Raw genomic sequence first — 18,108 nt, 5'->3', positions numbered from 1 at the left:
CCGACTCCGAGTCCATCTGAAAACTCCGACCCACTGACCACCTCGCGACACCGAGCACCATCTCTGCCGAGTGCTTCGACCCCCGGTCCTGGCAACGGGCGATAGGCAAAGCTGAGGATTTGGGGCCTTTGTCTCCGGAGATTCTCGATTGCACAGTAGCAGCGAAGCAGGAATTTCAGAAGTTACTCCATGGAGGGAGGGTCAGGGGAGGTCAGGAGATGGGATGGACTCTGGGGAGGATGACAGGATGATGGGTCAGGTTGGTTCGGGGTTTGAAGGTTTGGGCAGAAGATGGGATGGACCCCAGGGGAGATGACAAGGGGATGACGAGAGTCAGGTTGGTGGAGGGTTTGAAGGGTTAGTCTGGAGATGGAATGGAGCCCCTGGGGAGAATAACCCTGGGATTTGTGATCGTGCAGCCAGAAGGGGCTGTGACACCAGACCCAAGAGGTCTCAGGCCTTCGAGAGGAGTGGGGCTTCTCTGCAGGAGGGAAATCAATAGACCTGATGGGAGCAGTGGGGAGAGGAGGGAAGAGAGGGAGGTGGATACAAGAGGGGAAGGGAGTGGATGGTAGGGAAAATGGGGTGCGAAAGGGAAGAGGAAGAGGAAGGGTGGATGGTGGGGAGGGAAAGATGGAGAAGGAAGGGGAGAGGGGGTGGACAGAGCGGTATGAGTGGGGAGGGAGAGGGGAAGGTGAGGGGTGGATGCTGGAGTGGTGAGGGGAAGATGGTAAGGGAAGGGGAGGAGGAGGGGTGGACGGTGTGGGAGAGGAAGGGAAGGGTAAGCACTGCAGATGCTGGATTCTGGAGAAACTAACAATGTCTTGGTAGTCGATCAGCGCCCGTGGAGGGGAGAGAAACTCCACATATGGGGTGAATGCTCCAAATCCGGCCTGACCAATGTCTTCCAAAGCCTCAGTGTTACACCCTTGCCTCTCTTGGAGGAGGTGAGTGTATGAAAGTTTGAATGAGAGGGGTAGCAGAGTAGGGGAGCGGACAGGGGACAGGAGTGTGGCAGTGAGGATTGTTTAGTAACAGTGTTCCCAGTAATTTGTGTTTTTCTTTCTCAAATTTCCAGCATCTGCAGCTCTTTTATTTGAAAGGGGAGGAAGCATTGGTTTGAAGTGGTGGGGTAGGATGAAGAAAATATCTGTGAGAAGGTGAGACCAGTGTGGAGATGGCAGAGACCACAGGCACTGTAATTTGGAGCACTTCACAATCTGCTGGAGGAACTCAGCGGGTCAGGCAGCATCTGTGGGGCATAATGACAGCCGCCAATTCAGGTCGAGACTGTCATCTGTCTCATTGAGTCATACGACACAAAAACAGGCCCTTCAGCCCATCTAGTCCATGCCGACCAAGATCCCCATCTAAACTAGGCCTATTTGACCTATATACCTCTGAACCTTCCCTAAATCTGTGTACCTGTCCAAAATACGTTCAAATGTTGTTAATGTAGCCGCCTCAACCATTTCCCCTGGCAGCTCATTCCACACTCGGACCGCCCTCTGGGCGTCGGGACCAGAGGCAAGGGTTGGGCCAGTTCTGCTGCATGGCGTTTACTCAGCTCTGCACTGAACTGAAGTTGTGCTCTGCTCCAGCTGCAATAATGCCAGGCTTCGTGTCCATCGACTCACTTCTGATCTGAATGCTATTTGCTTACTTTTATTGTTTGCACAATTTGTTTTTTCTCTTTCTGCACACTGGGTGTTAGACAGTGTTTCTTTAAAAATGGGTTCTATTGGGTCTCTTTGTTTTGTGGCTGCCTGCAAGGAGACGAGTTTCAAGGTGTATATTGTATACATACTTTGACAATAAATGTACTTTGAACTTTGAAAAAGATGTCGCTCGGGTTCCTCTTAAATATCTCCTCTCTGATTTTAAACCTGTGTCCTCCAGTTTTTGATCCTCCGACCCTGGGGAAAAGGATGTACATTCACCCAATGATCTATGAGATCAGCTTTCAGTCTCCTATGCGCTAAGGAATAAAGTTCTAGGCTGCCCAGCATCCCCCTCAAGTGCACAGATTTGCTACGTTGTCAGAGTCCAGCAAACTTTGACGGATTACTATGGTCAGCATTCTAACTGGTTGCATTGCTGTCCGGTATGGAGGGGCCACTGCACAGGATTAGAAAAAGCTGCAGGAGGGTTGTAGACTCAGCAAGCTCCATGACCACCTCCCCGCCATCGAGAAAACCTTCAAAAGGCAGTGCCTCAAAAAAGGTGGCATCCATTCATTACGGATCCCCTCTACCCAGACATGCAAGGCAGCGGAGATTTTAGATCAGAGTTTACCTTCTCCTGGGTGAGCTGCCAACCATGGCTGACAGGCCCCATCTGCCCAAAGTGACTGGCTTTAAGGCGCCAGTAACCCGCCTTTGCCAATTACGTCAGTAGACACGGTTCTGCCAGGCTCAGTGGTAAAGCCACACGTGAAGGCCAGGAGCTGGACTTGGTTGTCAGAGGCTACTTGAGGTGCACACCATTGGGAGCATTAATAGGGAGCAGGAGCAGCAAAAAAACACAAGCAAGTGATACACAGAATGTTAAATGTCAAACTGCAGAGTCACTGAAACAATCTAGAAATGTTTAGTTTAGTTCAGTTCAATTTAGTGCTGTGTTGTTCATTGACTAAGCCAGTCTGGCCCGATCAAAATCGCACAAAATAGCAATAAAACCAGAAACATTTAACACGAACGTGAACAGCAGTACCCTCTAAAAATGAGTCCAACCCGAAAACCACACTGATCAAACTTTGACCAAGACCCAAGGCCGACTTTATGCTCATCCTCGTAGATATCAATCTTGCTCAGCAGGTGAGAAATGGAGCTGATCGTGGATTCACGCTCTGCCATTAGGCTACACGCTCCATTCTCGACCTCACTGAGAGGGCCGTGGGTACGTGGAACGAGCTGCCGGAGGAAGTGGTACCAACGTTTAAAAATATCTAGAGATACCTGTGATTAAGAGAGGTATGGGCCAAACATGACAACCGGGACTATGTCACTCAGTGTGGACTCGTTAGTCTGAACGGGTGGGCAGGAAGGTGGGAAAGGGAGTTGTTTTCAAAGTTCAAAGTAAATTTAATATCAAAGTCACCACATACAGAATCAGGTTTAATCTCACTGGCATATATCATGGAATTTGTTGTTATGCGACAGCAGTACATTGCAATACATAGTTATAACTGTAAATTACAGTAAGTATATATATTAAAAAAGTTAAATCAATTAAGTTGTGCAAAAAGAGCAAAAAATAGTAGTGTGGTAGTGTTCATGGGCTCAATGTCTATTCAGAAATCTGATGGCAGAAGCTATTCCTGAATTGTTCAATGTATGCCTCCTCCCTGATGGTACAACCCTGAGATGGTCTTGCAGGCATACTCAATAACTCTAAAGAATGGTAGTCATAACAGAATCAATGGAAGAACACAGCAACTACATGGTATTCAACCAGAGTGCAGAAGACAACAAACTGTGTAAATACAAAAAGAAAGAAATAATAAATAAATAAGCCATAAATATCATGAGATGAAGAGTCTTTGAAAGTGAGTCCATTGGTTGTGGGAATATTTCAATGATGGGGCTGAGTGAAGTACAGTTATCCCTTTGGTTGGATATCTTGCTACTGCTGTCTTGTTGTTGGTTCTAATTCTACTCCTATATCCTACGGTCTTATAAAGGCAGAGGTTGATAGTTCCTTGATTGATCAGGGCATGAAGGGGCAGGAGACTGGGGCTGAGATGGAAAATGGATCAGCCATGATGAAATGCCAGAGCAGACTCAATGGGCCAAATGGTCTAATTCTGCTCCTATATCTTATGGCCTTTGGGTTATTGGCGCTGCAAGTGTGGTGACACTTGCGGAGGATCTTCTCCATCTGGGACATCAGATTTCTGAATGGTCCATGAATCCATGAATTATTTTCTTCCCTTTTTACAATACTTATTCATTTTTAATATACTTCTTTTTGTAATTCATGTTAATTTTTATGCAATGCACAGTCCTGCTGCCACAAAACAACAAAATCCATGTGTGGCCTTCTTACTCTGAATATCCCTCTTCCTCTCCCGTCCTGAAGAAGGGTCTCGGCCCGAAACGTCGACTGTTTACTCTTCTCCACAGATGCTGCCTGGCCAGCTGAGTTCCTCCAGCACTTTGTGTGTGTTACTCAGTGATAATAAACGTGATTCTAATTGACACTCCATGCCGTCAGACCTGATGAAAGGTTTCGACTCAAATTGTCTGCCCCCACAGGTACTCCTCAGCCCACTGAGGCCCTCTAGTTCTGTGCTTCATTTTGTTAAGTCCGTCAAGTCCGATCTTATTGTTGTTCTTATTTGGTGGGTCTTTGTTGTAAAAATTTTATCTAATGTATGCTTCACTTCTGTGTTTTTTGCGAGTGAGGGGGATTGTTATAGTTGATTGTTATCGTGGCTGTTTTTGCTGCAGGCAGGGAGGTTAGATTTTGCTACAGGCGGAGGGGGGTTGGATTTCGCTGCAGGCGGGGGGGACGGTGGGGTTGGATTTTGGGGTCTGCCAGTTTTGTTTCTTTTCTTTTTCATGCCGGTTGGGGTGGAGAGGAGTTGATGTATTTTTTATCATCAACTCCCAGGGTCTTTCTGTATTTAGTGGCTATCTGGAGTAGACAAACCTAAGAGTTGTATTGTACATGCATACTTTGACAATAAAATTAACCTTTGAACCTTTCTGCTAGTCTGGAGACGTGGGGGGTTTGCCGATGAGGAGAGATTGACTATACCACTAGAAATCATCAGGAGAATGAGAGGGGACCTTATCAAACACACACAATTATGTAGGATAGAGACAGGAAAGTTGTTTCCACTGGTGAGACTAGAACGGGGACAGAGCCGCAAGATTAAGGGAAGTAGATTTAGCACTGCTTTTTCAGAACAGAGATGAAGAGAAACTTTTTTTTTACCTCCCCCCTGCCCGATAATCAAGCCCTGTCAACATCCTTGTAAATTATATCTAAGGGGAGAGACAGAGGGAGAGGGGGAAGGGGACAGAATGGGAGAGAGAAGAATGGGGAAGAGGGGGAAGGGGAGGGTTTGAGGGAGAGGGGAGGGATGGAGACAGGAGGGGGGAGGGGAGGGGAGGAGAGAGGGAGGAGGGAAGGGAGGCGAGGAGCAAAGAGCTAATTTTCATGGCATTTATACCCTGTGTATACGGACTTATGACAACAATGAAGTTGAGTAAAAAAAATTTACTGAACTGTACACATTAGTGTCTTTACATTCAAGGAATGCTGAAGATTATGGCAATACACTGAATCTCACACATACGCACGGTACTGAGACATGCACTGGCTGACAATGGCTACTGATCGCGGAGGTCCTCCCTCCTAGCAGGCACAACACGAAATCCGGCCCCAGATACTCTGACAGCAGATCACAAACCCCACAGCTCTTCCCACGTGGAACTCACAGGGACATCTCTCTCAGAAGCCCCTCTCCCCGAATCCAAAGCCATCCTAACACAGAAATCTTTTGCCATTCCGTCACCAAATCTCTGTCACCACTGAACTGTCAAAGTGGAGATTGTGGAGAGAGATCTCCTTGGGGGGGGGGGGGGGGGAAGGAAAGGACGATCTCTCGTGGTTTGCTGGCTTCTTCGGGCCACGGCTGCAGCTGCCTCTAGACTGTCCCGGCCAGCGTTGGGACCACAGAGTTGGGTGGTGGGAGGTTGGCATAGGGATACGGGAACAAAGTGGGAATGTCGCCTCCTGGGAGGGACAGAGAGAAAGAGAGGAAGACAGGGGGACACAGAGTGTGGGGGAAGGAGAGGGATAGGGCAGTGAGGAGGAGGGAAAGGGTGAGGAAAGAGAGAGGGGGAAGGAGAGAGGGTGGTGGAGGGAATAGGTGGGCAGGGTGAGGGAGAGGGGATGTAAGAATGAAAGGGGCAAAAAATGTCAGAGGGAAAGGGTGGCAGGTAGGAGATGGGGAGAGAGGTCGTGGGAGAGTAGACAAGAGGGTGGAGAGAAGGAGGAAGGGAGTGATGGGGATAGGGGAGTGGGGGAGAGAGGGCAGAGATGGGGTAGAAAGAAGAGATGGGCAAGGGGAAGAGAAGGGGTAGAAAAGGGAGTTGGCAGTGGAGAGAGGTGGGTAGGGAGGGTGTTGGCAGTGGAGAGAGGTGGGTAGGGAGGGGTGTTGGCAGTGGAGAGAGGTGGGTAGGGAGGGTGTTGGCGGTGGAGAGAGGTGGATAGGGAGGGGTGTTGGCAGTGGAGAGAGGTGGGTAGGGAGGGTGTTGGCAGTGGAGAGAGGTGGGTAGGGAGGGGTGTTGGCAGTGGAGAGAGGTGGGTAGGGAGGGGTGTTGGAAGAGGAGAGGGGTGGGTAGAGAGGGCATTGGAAGTGGAGAGAGTTGGGTAGGGAGGGGTGTTGGAAGAGGAGAGAGGTGGGTAGACAGGGCGTTAGAAGTGGAGAGAGGTGGGTAGGGAGTGGAGACGAGAGGGGGAGGGTGAAGACAGATACACAAACACAGACGTCGTTTCTGTCCCGGGATGGTCCCTTTCTTCGAGCAGTGTGCTGGAGTGGATGAGCGGTGGCGGGGGTGTAGGTGTAGGGGGGGATGGTCCGCTCGGACGGTGTCTATGACCCTGCCTCCTGCTCCTGACCCAGGGCCTCGAGGAGGATGCCCATCGGGGTGCGCTTCAGGCCGATGCTCTCAATCTTGTTCTCGATCTTGTTCTTCAGGTTCCGCAGGCGGAGAGAGGCGTGGATGAGGATCACTGGACGGGGTGGGAGACAGAGAGGGCGGTCACAGAGACATCCAAACAGGGGAACAGGCCCTCCGTCCCATCCTGTTCCGTGCCAGCCCACTGACACCCATCCCATTTCACTCCACTCACGTTCCCCTGAATTCCTCCCCTCTCACGGGATGGGGATGGGGATTAGGGGGCTGATTCACACACACACACACACACACACACACGCACATACACAGAGGCACAAAGACGCACACATACACACACACACACACACACAAAGACGCACACATACATACACACACACACAGGCACAGACAAAGACACACACACACACACACACACACACACACACACATACACACACAGGCACAGACAAAGACACACACACACACACACACACACACACACACACACACATACACACACAGGCACAGACACAGAGACACACGCACAGAGGCACAGACACACAAACACAGCCAATGCTCAGGATAGGACTTGGTTCCAAGAGGCACAAGCCCCTGCTCTCCCTCTCTCCCAATGCAACAACCTCATGTGAAGGGCAAGGAAAAGAGGCGGGGAGTAACTGAACAAGGGAAAGACAGAAGGGAACGTTCACAGGTCTAGCCCAACAGCCCACGCACCCACCCATCCTCCCCCACCGACGCGGCGAGAGCAGTCACTTACAGAGCATGGTGAAAGTGATGCCAAATAGGAAGACAGCCACTCCTCCGAGGACGGACAGCAGGCAGTAGCTGGCGGCCAGCACGGCCAGTACGCAGAGGCCCGGGTGGTTTCTACGCAGGCGCCGCACCACCGCCTTGTTCTCGGCTGACCACACGAAGCCCAGGAAGAAGAGGCAGACGACTGCCCCACCCAGCAGAGTCTTCAGCGGCTCGATGTACCTGCGGCAGGGGGCAGCAGACGGGTCACTCTCAGAATCAGGACGGAGATAGGGAGCTGCCGAGGATTGTAGACTCAGCCAGCTCCATCGCGGGCATAACCCTCGCCACCATCGAGGGCATCCTCAAGAAGGTGGCATCCATCATTAAGGACCCTCACCACCCAGAATATGCCCACTTCTCATTACCACCATCAGGGAGAGGGGACAGAACCCTGAAAGTCACAGTTCCCTCTAAGCTGCAAGGGTGCGCGGCCACGCAGTGACTGAAATGCTCCCGCGCACATAGCCTTTGTTGCCATGCAGCTGAAATTGGACGCAGCTCAAAAACATTTTGCAAGACATGAAAAATGTTCTACTGTGGCTTGTGCGGACTTGCAGCATTCACTACGCAACTTTATGCATATTCCAGGCAAGGATCCTTCCTCTCCCCGGGATGAGGTCTTTGGAGCTACTGTTGGCATTGCTGTAGCTCTGGGTTTTTATGGGATGTAGTTGCTTGCCCCCATGACCAGGCCTCCTCTTATCACAGCCAGGCTTGGAATGGTCCACGGTGGAGTTCAGATTTGCTATCACAGGGTAATGAGGACGCGGACTTTGTTGTTTGGGGGTGGAAGTGCAGGGCAAGTAGATAAAATTACCATAAGTTCCAGGCAAAACTGCAAAAATAATAAGGTGTAAAGCGTTCATGGACTATTCAGAAATCTGATGGTGGAGGGGAAGAAGGTGTTCCTGAATCATTGAGTGTGGGTCTTCAGGGTCCTGTACCGCCTCCACGATGGTAGTAGTCAATTGGCGTCAAAACCTCAGAAGATCCATCCTGGGCCAAACATATTGATGCAATTATGAAGAAGGCACGCCAGCGGGTATATTTCATTCGGAGTTTGAGGAAGTTTGGTATGACTCCAAAGACTCACGTATGTTTCCACGGATGTATTGTGGAGAACATTCGAACTGCCTGTGTGACTGTCTGGCATGGAGGGGCCCCCGCACAGGATCGCAAATAGCCGCAGGGGGTTGCAAACTCAGCCAGCTCCACCGCGGGCAAAACCATCCCCCACCATCCAGAACATCTTCGATGAGCAACACCTCAGGAAGGCGGCGTCCATCACTAGCGACCCTCACTATCCAGGACATGCCATCGTCTTGTCGCTGCCATCAAGGAGGAAGACCAACACTCGACGTTTCAGGAACAACTTCTACGCTTCCACCATCAGATTCCTGAATGGTCCATGAATGTATGAACACTGTCACTCTATTTTGCACTCTTTTATATATGCTTACTGTAATTTATAATAACTTTTATCTCTTGCATTGTACCGCTGCCATAAAAGAACAAATTTCAACGTCAGTGAGAATAATATAACTGATCTGATTCTCGTGATGTGTCATGACAAAAGTCATACTAACTCCATCTGCAAGTTAGCAGATGATACCACTGTTGTGGGCTGTATCTCTGACAGTGATGATTCAGGGCACAGGAAGGAGAAGGAGAGCTTAGTAACCTGGTGTCACGGCAACAAGCCTTTCCTCAGTGTCAGTAAAACCAAAGATTTGGTCATTGACTTCAGGAAGGGCGCCGGTGCACATGCTCCTGTTTACATCAACGTTGCCGAGGTCAAAAGTTGGTGTGGAAACACCAATGCCCTTGAACGGAAAATCCTACAGAAAGTAGTGGATTCAGTCCATCATGGGTAAAGCCCTCCCCACCGTTGAGCACATCTACATGAAACGCTGTCGCAGGAAAGCAGAATCCATCATCAGGGAACCCCACCACCTAGGATAATACTCTCATACTGCCACAGAGAAGCCCCAGGACTCAAACCAACAGGGTTAGGAACAGTCATTACCCCTCAACCATCAGGCTCTTGAACCAAAGGGGTAAGTTCATTCAACTTCACTTGCCCCTCGTTGAAATGTTTCCACGACCAATGGACTCACTTTCAAGGTCTGTTCATCTCATTTTCTTGATATTTATTGCTTATTCATGTATGTAACCCTCTCACCATAAAGGAATATCTATTGCTGTGAATACAAGCTAACAGTAACATAACTCAGCAATGCATAAATCAACAGTAACATAACTCAACAATAATGATGAAAGCCCATTCCCAATAAATAAACATGTCAAAGTAAATATGATTCAGGTAAGCACAACACCAAAAAGTCTGAATGTTCCTTTAAGGGAACACAGGTCTGTTACCTGAATGAACAGTGACCATTCAAGCAAATTTACCATTCGCCAGGAGGCAATAATTGAATTCACAACAGAATAGACTTAGATTAAAATTGTACTGACAAAATATTTTGAACTATAACAAACACCATAATACAATATAATACAACCAAAGGAAAAGGGCCCATCATGCATACGTATATTAGTCTAACAGATGCACTTAATAGACAATAGACAATAGGTGCAGGAGTAGGCCATTCAGCCCTTCGAGCCAGCACCACCATTCACTGTAATCATGGCTGATCATCCACACTCGGTACCCTTTTCCTGCCTTCTCCCCATATCCCTTCACTTCACTATCTTTAAGAGCTCAATCTAACTCTTTCTTGAAAGAATCCAGAGAATTGGCCTCCACTGCCTTCTGAGGAATTGGAACTCATTGTTGCGTAATCAATCCAATTTGCTTCACTTCGTTTACTCACAGTACCAAAATGGTTTTGCGCTGAAGAACCCACCCCAGGAAACATATTCGCGCAATGTCCAAGGAAAAGAGGCCCAACTTTTTCCAAGGTTGTGTGCCAACAACTATAGCTAATTAAAAGTTATCTGCGCATTCTCCGTGAGACCATGGTCTACATGAAGATTTTCCAACATCAGTATCTGTCCTTCCAAATGGGTTCTGTGAATGTTTCGCCATGTCCTTCTGCGATGGTTGTCCTCCGTTTCCACTTTCCTTCTCTTCCCCCCTTCAATCCCGCGCTCTCGCTCTTGAAAATTACTCCTTGTTCTTTTTCTCGTGCTCTCGCTCAAAAAATTGTCAACAAGACAAATTCTATTGGCTAATTCAATGGGCCTAATTTAACCAACTTAATTTTTTATCTTAAGCAGCAAAAATGAAATACTTATTGCATTTTGAGAAAATCTGCAGGGAAAAAATACCCACAGCATGACGTTGTTAATAAAATAATTTCTTACTATTATTTCTTTCTTTTTGAATTTGCTCGGATTGTCCTCTGTGTACTAAACCACCTCCTTTATTTTCTGTATACCCATGGCTGTGTCGCTACTCACTGCTCCAATCCGCCTATTAAATTTGCTGACAACACTACAATGACTGGCCTAATCTCAAGCAATAATGAGGCAGCCTACAGAGAGGAAGTTATCACCCTGACACAATGGTGTCAAGAAAACAACCTCTCCTTCACTGTCGCAAAAACAAAGGAGCTGGTTGTGGACTGTAGGAGGAATGGAGACGGGCTAACCCCTATTGACATCAAAGGATCTGGGGTTGAGAGGGTACACAAATTTAAATTCCTCAGTATAAACATCACTGAGGATCTCACGTGGTATGTACATACCAGCTGTGTGGTGAAAAAGGCACCACAGCGCCTCTTTCCCCTCAGATGGTTAAAGAAGTTTGGTATGGCCCCCTCAAATTCTAAGAATTTTCTACAGGGGCACAATTGAGAGCATCTTAACTGGCTGCATCACTGCCTGGTATGGGAACTGTACTTCCCTCAATCGCAGGACTCTGCAGAGAGTGGTGTGGACAGCCCAGTGCATCTGTAGATGTGAACTTCCCACTATTCAGGACAATAAAATGACTATTCAGGCATATAAGAAGATCACTGAGAGACCCGAGCCACCCCAACCACAAACTGTTCCAGCTGCTACCATCCGGGAAACTGTACCGCAGCATACAAACCAGGACCAACAGGCTCCGGGACTGCTGCTTCTTCCACCAGGCCATCAGACTGATTAATTCATGCTGATACAATTGCATTTCTGTTATATTGGCTGTCCTGTTGTACATACTATTTATTATAAATTACTATAAATTGCACCATTAGACGGAAACATAACATAAAGATTTTTACTCATCATGTATATGAAGAGTAAAAATAATAAAGTCAATTCAATTCTCTGGTTGAATGTCCAAGTTGGGCGGTCTTTCATTGATTCTGTTATGGTTATTATTTTGTAGATTTGTTGAGTATGCCCACAAGAAAATGAATCTCAGGGCTGTATTTGGTGGTGTAGATGCACTTCAAGTTCTTGGGAATGAACATCAGCCTGTCCTGGTCCAATCACGTGGACAAAATGGCCAAGAAAGCTCTCCAAAGCCTCGGCTTGCCCAGGAGGTTAAAGGAATTTGGCATGACTCTGTCAACTCTCAGCGTTTTTTTACTGGCACGACTCAGAAAGGTCTGTCTTCAGTAAAGTGGTGAAGAAGGTGCTGGGATACCTGCTGGAACTCAGAATACAGGAGCAGAGCCATTATAGTACAACTTTATAAACCAGCTGGAGTACTGTGTACAGTTCTGGCCTCCACACTATAGGAACGAGCTGACTACAATGGAGAGGGTGCAGAGGAGATTCCCCAGGACGTTGCCCGGGATGCAGTGTTTCAGTTAGCAGGAGAGACCGGAGAGGCTCGGTCTGCTCTCCCTGGAGCGGGGGAGACTGAGGTGGGGGGAGGGAGGAACCTAGACAGAATGATGAGGGGCAGTGACAGAGTTGGAGAGACTCTTCCACATGGCAAGAGGTCTAAAACTAGGGGGCATTTATTTAAGTTAAGGTGGAGATATAGTTGATAAGGAATCTGAGGAAGAATTAAATTCCCAAAACACAGAAAGGCTGTGACACATTGGGTCATTGTAACTGCATCTTTAAATTGGGAGAAGTCAGCAAATTGTACAGTGTAGAAACAGGCCATTTGGCCCGTAGATTCAATGCTAGATCCCTAGCTTCTGTTTCCATGATAATTCAAGTGTTCTTCCTGACATTTATTAAATATTAATCAGAACACACACCAGTCCTCATCGAGGAGTCAGATGTGTAAAGGGACAGCAGGTTAAGGTTCCTGGGCCTTCAACACCTTGGAGAATCTATCCTCAGCCCAATGTATTGATACAGTCACGACAAAGGCACACCAGTCCAAAGTAAGTTTATTATTAAAGTACGTATATGTCACAATATGCCTCCCCGAAATTCATTTCTTGCTGGCATACTCAATAAATCCATCATAGAGTGAATGAAAAATCGCACCAACTTGGGCATTCAACCAGGGTGCAAAAGACACCAAACTGAGCAAACACAAAAGAAATAAGTAATCATAATTAAATAAGCAATAAATATTGAGAACATGTGATGAAGAGTCATTGAAAGTGAGTCCATAGATTGTGGGAACAGTTCAGTGATGGGGCAAGTGAAGTTGTGTGGTTATTCAAGTTGTGAGCTTGATGGTTGAGGGGTAATAACTGTTCCCACATCTGCTGGTGAGAGTCCTAAGGCTCCTCTACCTTCTTCCTGCTGGCAGCAGCGAGAAGAGAGCTTGTCCTGCGAGGTGAGAGTCCCTGATGGTGAGCACTGGTTTCCTGTGACAACACTCTGATGAGACGCGTTCAAAGGTGGCGAGGGCTCTTCCCATGTTGGACTGGGCTGGATCCACTACTTTTTGTCGGATTTTCTGTTCAAGGGCATTGGTGTTTCCCTACCAGGCTGTGATGCAGCCAGACAATATACTCTCCACTATACATCTATAAGAAGCTTGTCACAAGTTTCAGATGTCATGCCAAATCTTTGCAAACTGCTCAAGAAGTAGAGGTGATGTCGTGCAATTACATGCTGGGCCCAGGACAGGTTCTCCAAAATAGTAACAGTGAGGAATTTAAAGTTGCTGACCCTCTCCACCTCTGATCCTCCTGTGGGGACTGGCTCATGGGTTTCTGCTTTCATCCTCCTGAAGTCTATGAACAGCTCTATGGTCCTGCTGACATTGAGTAAGGCACATTCACTGTGGCACCGCTCAGCCAGATTTTCAATCTCCCTCCTTTATGCTGATTCATCGCCACCTTTGATTCGGCCTACAACAGTGGTGTCGTCAGCAAACTTGAATATGGCATTGGAGCTGTGCTTAGCCCTCACAGTCATATAAATATAAATCGAGTAGAAATGGGGACAAAGCACACAGGCTTGTGGTGCATCTGTGCTGATAAAGATTGTGGAGGAGATGTTGTTGCCAATCCAAACTGACTGGGGTCTACAAGTGAGGATCCATTTGCTCTTGAAGCTTATTGATCAGTTTTACGGGGATGATGGTATTGAATGTTAAGCTGTAGTCGATAAAGAGCACCCTGATGTTTGCATCTTTGCTGTCCAGATGTTCCAGGGTTCAGTGAAGAACCAATGAGATGGCATCTGCAGTGGATCACTTCTCAGGTAGGAGTCGATATGTTTCATGAAAACACTTCAGCACCGTGGATGTAACTGCTACTGGATAATAGTCACTGAGGCAGGTTGCCACAGTCTTCTTAGGAGTTTGAGGAGATTCAGTTTGTCACCAAAGAATCTAGCAAATCTACAGATCAACTGTGGAGAGAATGCTGACTGGTTGCATCACCGTCTGGTGCGGAGACTCCAACGCACAGAATCGGGAAAAAAAAGTAGCAGACGTTTGTAAAGCCAGCCGGCTTCCCACGGGCACAGCCCCTCCCAACATGAGGGCATCTTCTACAGCTGGTGCCCCAAAATGACGGCATCCATCATCAAGGATGCCCTCCTCGCATTAGCACCATCAGTTAGGAGGTCGAGGAGCCTGAAGACCCACACTCAACGACTCAAGGACATTTTTCCCCGCCACCATCAAATTTCGGGTCATTGACCCTATGGACGCTACCTCACTATTTCTCTACTTACTGACGTTTTGTACTGTACCGCTGCCGCAAAACAAATCTGACGACCTGTGTCAGCGATAATAAAGCTAATTCTCTGATTTTCCTCATGCTTCTAACTGTCATTCACGCAAAGTGGGAATAATTATCGGCATTTAAAAAAAATAAGCCCCTGACTGCTCACATCCCTTTAATGCCAGGCGGGAGCTGCATTGCTCAAACAAACGTGGCACCGACGTCAACGCATGATTGACTGTACGGCTCAGCCAATGAATGAGAGAAGAAGGAGAAAAAGGTGGTACTAAACTGAGCTAGTTGGGGGTAGAGCCAATTAAAAGGGACACCCTATTTTGAGTGACGGCTCAACTGCCAATGGGAGAAAGGATCAAAGGCGCGGTCCAGTAACAGCTGTTGCCCTACCCCCTGCTGCGGTCGATAAACATTTCAGAACCAATAGTCTCTAAAGAAGACATGAATGTCAACGAAGGTAGCAAATAAATGACGGGAACGCATTATAGACCCGCCCCCTGATTACGTTATCATAAAAACCACGCACAGATTACTCAATACAAGTGGTAGCGCGCCCTGAGTGACGGCATTACCAACCAATCGCTGAGGGAAAGGGGGCGGGAGACAGCGGAGCGCCGGTACTGACCCGACCAGCAGGAGGATGCCGGTGACAGTTGCCAGGTAGTTGGTCTGGTAGTAGAGCAGGTTATTGATCACCCGGTTGTTCCACCTTAATGGATCCTTAATGTCGGGCAGGCTGAATCGCGCCGAGCTGCACAAGAAGTCGTCCATTGTGCGGAACGGCGGAAGCTGTACCTCGGAGTGCCGAGCCATGGCGGCGGTGGAGGTGCGGGGTGGGGGGTGGGGTGGGGTGAGCAACCGAGTCAGCGCGCTGACTGCGCAGGCGCACCACCGTCCGCCTGCCTCATCTCCTTTACTGCGCCTGCGTCTCCGAGCTGAGCTCCTCCATGGGTCAGAAGTCCGCCCTGGCGAATGCGTCTTGCGTAGACCCACCCACGTATGCAAATTGAAGTATTACGTCATCTACAACGCAGAATTCCATTCAGCCCATCTAGTGCTGACAAGCACGTAACTGAATTGCCCGCTGGGTCCCATTTCCTGCCTCTTGACCTTGTCGTCGTTATCTCTGACAGCTGGATGGATTTGGAGAGTGTCTAACAAGCAAACAGATACTGTGCTGGCCCCCTTATACTGAGAAAGACCATTATAACCCAAATCATATATATAACTTTTTTTTGAGTGGTCTGTACGTGAATCTTATATGTGCTATAGAGTACTGTGCAAAAGCCCTGAGGCACATACTGTATGTCTAGCTAGGGTAACGAAGGCCCAGTATTGTATTTGTCAACATGGAGAGGAGAGCGAGTTTGTAAATCTGACGGGAGCAAAGGATGTTGGGAATGGTGAGGGAGGGGTGCTGCGGGAGGGGTGGGGGAGAATGGTGGCACGGGTGTAGACACATCCAGACCTGAGACACAAGGCAAGGTCATTTGATTCCAAACAATTGATTTATTGATCATTACAGAACCGCTCTCTGGCGCTTCCCGCTACCTCCCCTCTCCCTTCCGCTTTTCCCAGCCATGGTGTCCCCTTCCCACTCTCAGTTCACAATAGAGACCCATATCAGAATCAGGTTTATCATCACTCTCATCATGTCATAAAATGTTACTTTTCTGTGACAGCAGTACAGTGCTGTGCAAACGTCTCAAACACCCTAGCTCATATTATACTGTATGTGCCCAAGGCACTTTGCAGAGTAGTGTGTGTGCTTTGTGCTGTGTATGATTGTCGGTACTATGTTTTGGCTCTTGGCCCCACAGTAATGCTATTTGATTTTGCTGTGTTCATGGGTATTCATGATCATTAAAAACGTGAACTTGACTAAACTTGATTTTCTTGCTGCAGTTTAAAGAAAAAATACAATAAACATTTACAAACAAGCAGTAATGGGAAAATAAAAGGACTGAGAATATGAGTTGTAAGGAGTCTTTGAAAGTGCGTCGCAGAACATAGAACAGCACAAGAACAGACCATTCGGCCCACAAATGCTAAACCCTCCTACCCCCACCATGCCAATACCCCTCCATCTATTTAATGTGCCTATCCAAACGTCCATTAAAAGCCTGTAATGTATTTGCCTCTACCGCCATACCAGGCACCCACCACTCTCTGAGTAAAAAACAAACTCTTCACAGCCCCATTGAACGTATCCTCTCTCACCTTCAGTTCATACCCTTTGGTATTAGATATTTAAACCCTGGGAAACAGATACTCTCTGTCCACTCTACCAATGCCTCTCATAATCTTGTAAACCTCTATCAGATGTCCCCTCAGTTTTGCCGTTCCAGATAAAACAACCCAAGTTTGTCCAATCTCCCGTTATAGCATTCTAAACCAGGCAGCATCCTGGTGAACCTCTTCTGCACCCTCTCTAAAGCCTCAACATCCTTCCTATAGTGAAGCAACCAGAATTGTATGCAATAGTCCAGATGTGGCCCAACCGGAGTTACATGAAGTTTCAACATATCCTCTTGACTTTTCACGCTGGTTCAGGAGCCTGGTGCATGAGAATATCAAGTTGCTGGAAGTCCAAAGCATCACACACAAAATGCTGCCTGACCTGCTGAGTTTCTGCAGCACCTATGGAGGGAATAAACAGTCGACGTTTCGGGCCGAGACCCTTCATCAGGACTGGGAAGGAAGGGGGAAGATGCCAGGATAAAAAGGTTGGGGGGAGGGGAAAGAGGATAGCTAGAAGCTGATAGGTAAAGCCAGGCGGGAGCTTGGGTAAAGGGATGGAGATGAAGGAATCTAATAGGAGAGGAGAGTGGGAGAAAGGGAAGGAGGAGGGGTCCCAGTGGAAGGTGGGAAGAGGTGCAGAATAGAAAAAGAGGGGAGGGGGAAAAAAATCAGTGGAAGGAGAAATCAATATTCACGCTATCAGGTTGGAGGCTCCTCCACCCTGAGGGCGGCCTCATTATGGCACAAGGGGAGGCTGTGGACTGACATGTCAGAACAGGAATAGGAAATTGGAATTAAAATGTTTGACCACCAGGAAGTTCGGATGGAACAAAGGACAATAACTGTTCCCCAATATTGCCCCTTGGATCCCTTTTAAATTTCTCCCCTCTCAGTTTAAACCTGTGCCCTCCCCCTACCCTGGGGAAAAACACTGTGACCATCCACTTTATCTACGCTGGTCATGGTTTTATAAACCTCTATAAGAACATAAGAAATAGGAGATGAAGAGTCCTTGAAAGTGAGTCCGTAATAATAACTAAGTACTCCTTTCTGTCTAGTGTGCACTGCTGGCAGCCCCGACCTCTCTCTGATACCGAGGGCAATGAGCTCCTTTAACAACGTATTATCTTTAATTACCCACAAAGTTAAGGTCAGACTAAACGAATCAGAATGTGACACTCCCCGCAATATAATTACAATCACATTACAAAATAAAGAGAATGTATCTACCTTAAATACAGGAAACAAACCCACTTACTAAAGAAATGGAATATTCTGCCGCATGTGGTGTATGACTCCTTCAGGGTCACCAAGAGGACATGCCCACAATCTTGAGGAAACATTGGAGATAGATTGGGCACGGG

The 18,108-nt window shown here is 47.7% G+C and overlaps 1 protein-coding gene across 1 annotated transcript; it reads right to left on the bottom strand.

Annotated features, from left to right (window-relative positions):
- Nucleotides 1-5,211: 5,211 nt before the first annotated feature.
- On the bottom strand, nucleotides 5,212-15,341 carry praf2 (PRA1 domain family, member 2). The gene is made up of 3 exons (XM_072246191.1): nucleotides 15,129-15,341; nucleotides 7,411-7,628; nucleotides 5,212-6,747 (listed from the first exon to the last, which is right to left on the bottom strand). The coding sequence occupies exons 1-3, from the start codon at nucleotides 15,314-15,316 to the stop codon at nucleotides 6,608-6,610; spliced, it is 546 nt and encodes a 181-aa protein (XP_072102292.1). The 5' UTR covers nucleotides 15,317-15,341; the 3' UTR covers nucleotides 5,212-6,607.
- Between the last annotated feature and the right edge of the window lie 2,767 nt (nucleotides 15,342-18,108).

The sequence above is a fragment of the Mobula birostris genome, chromosome 29 (genome assembly GCF_030028105.1).
Source record: "Mobula birostris isolate sMobBir1 chromosome 29, sMobBir1.hap1, whole genome shotgun sequence".
Classification (NCBI taxonomy): Eukaryota; Metazoa; Chordata; class Chondrichthyes; order Myliobatiformes; family Myliobatidae; genus Mobula; species Mobula birostris.
This window is presented reverse-complemented; position numbering and strand designations above follow the sequence as displayed.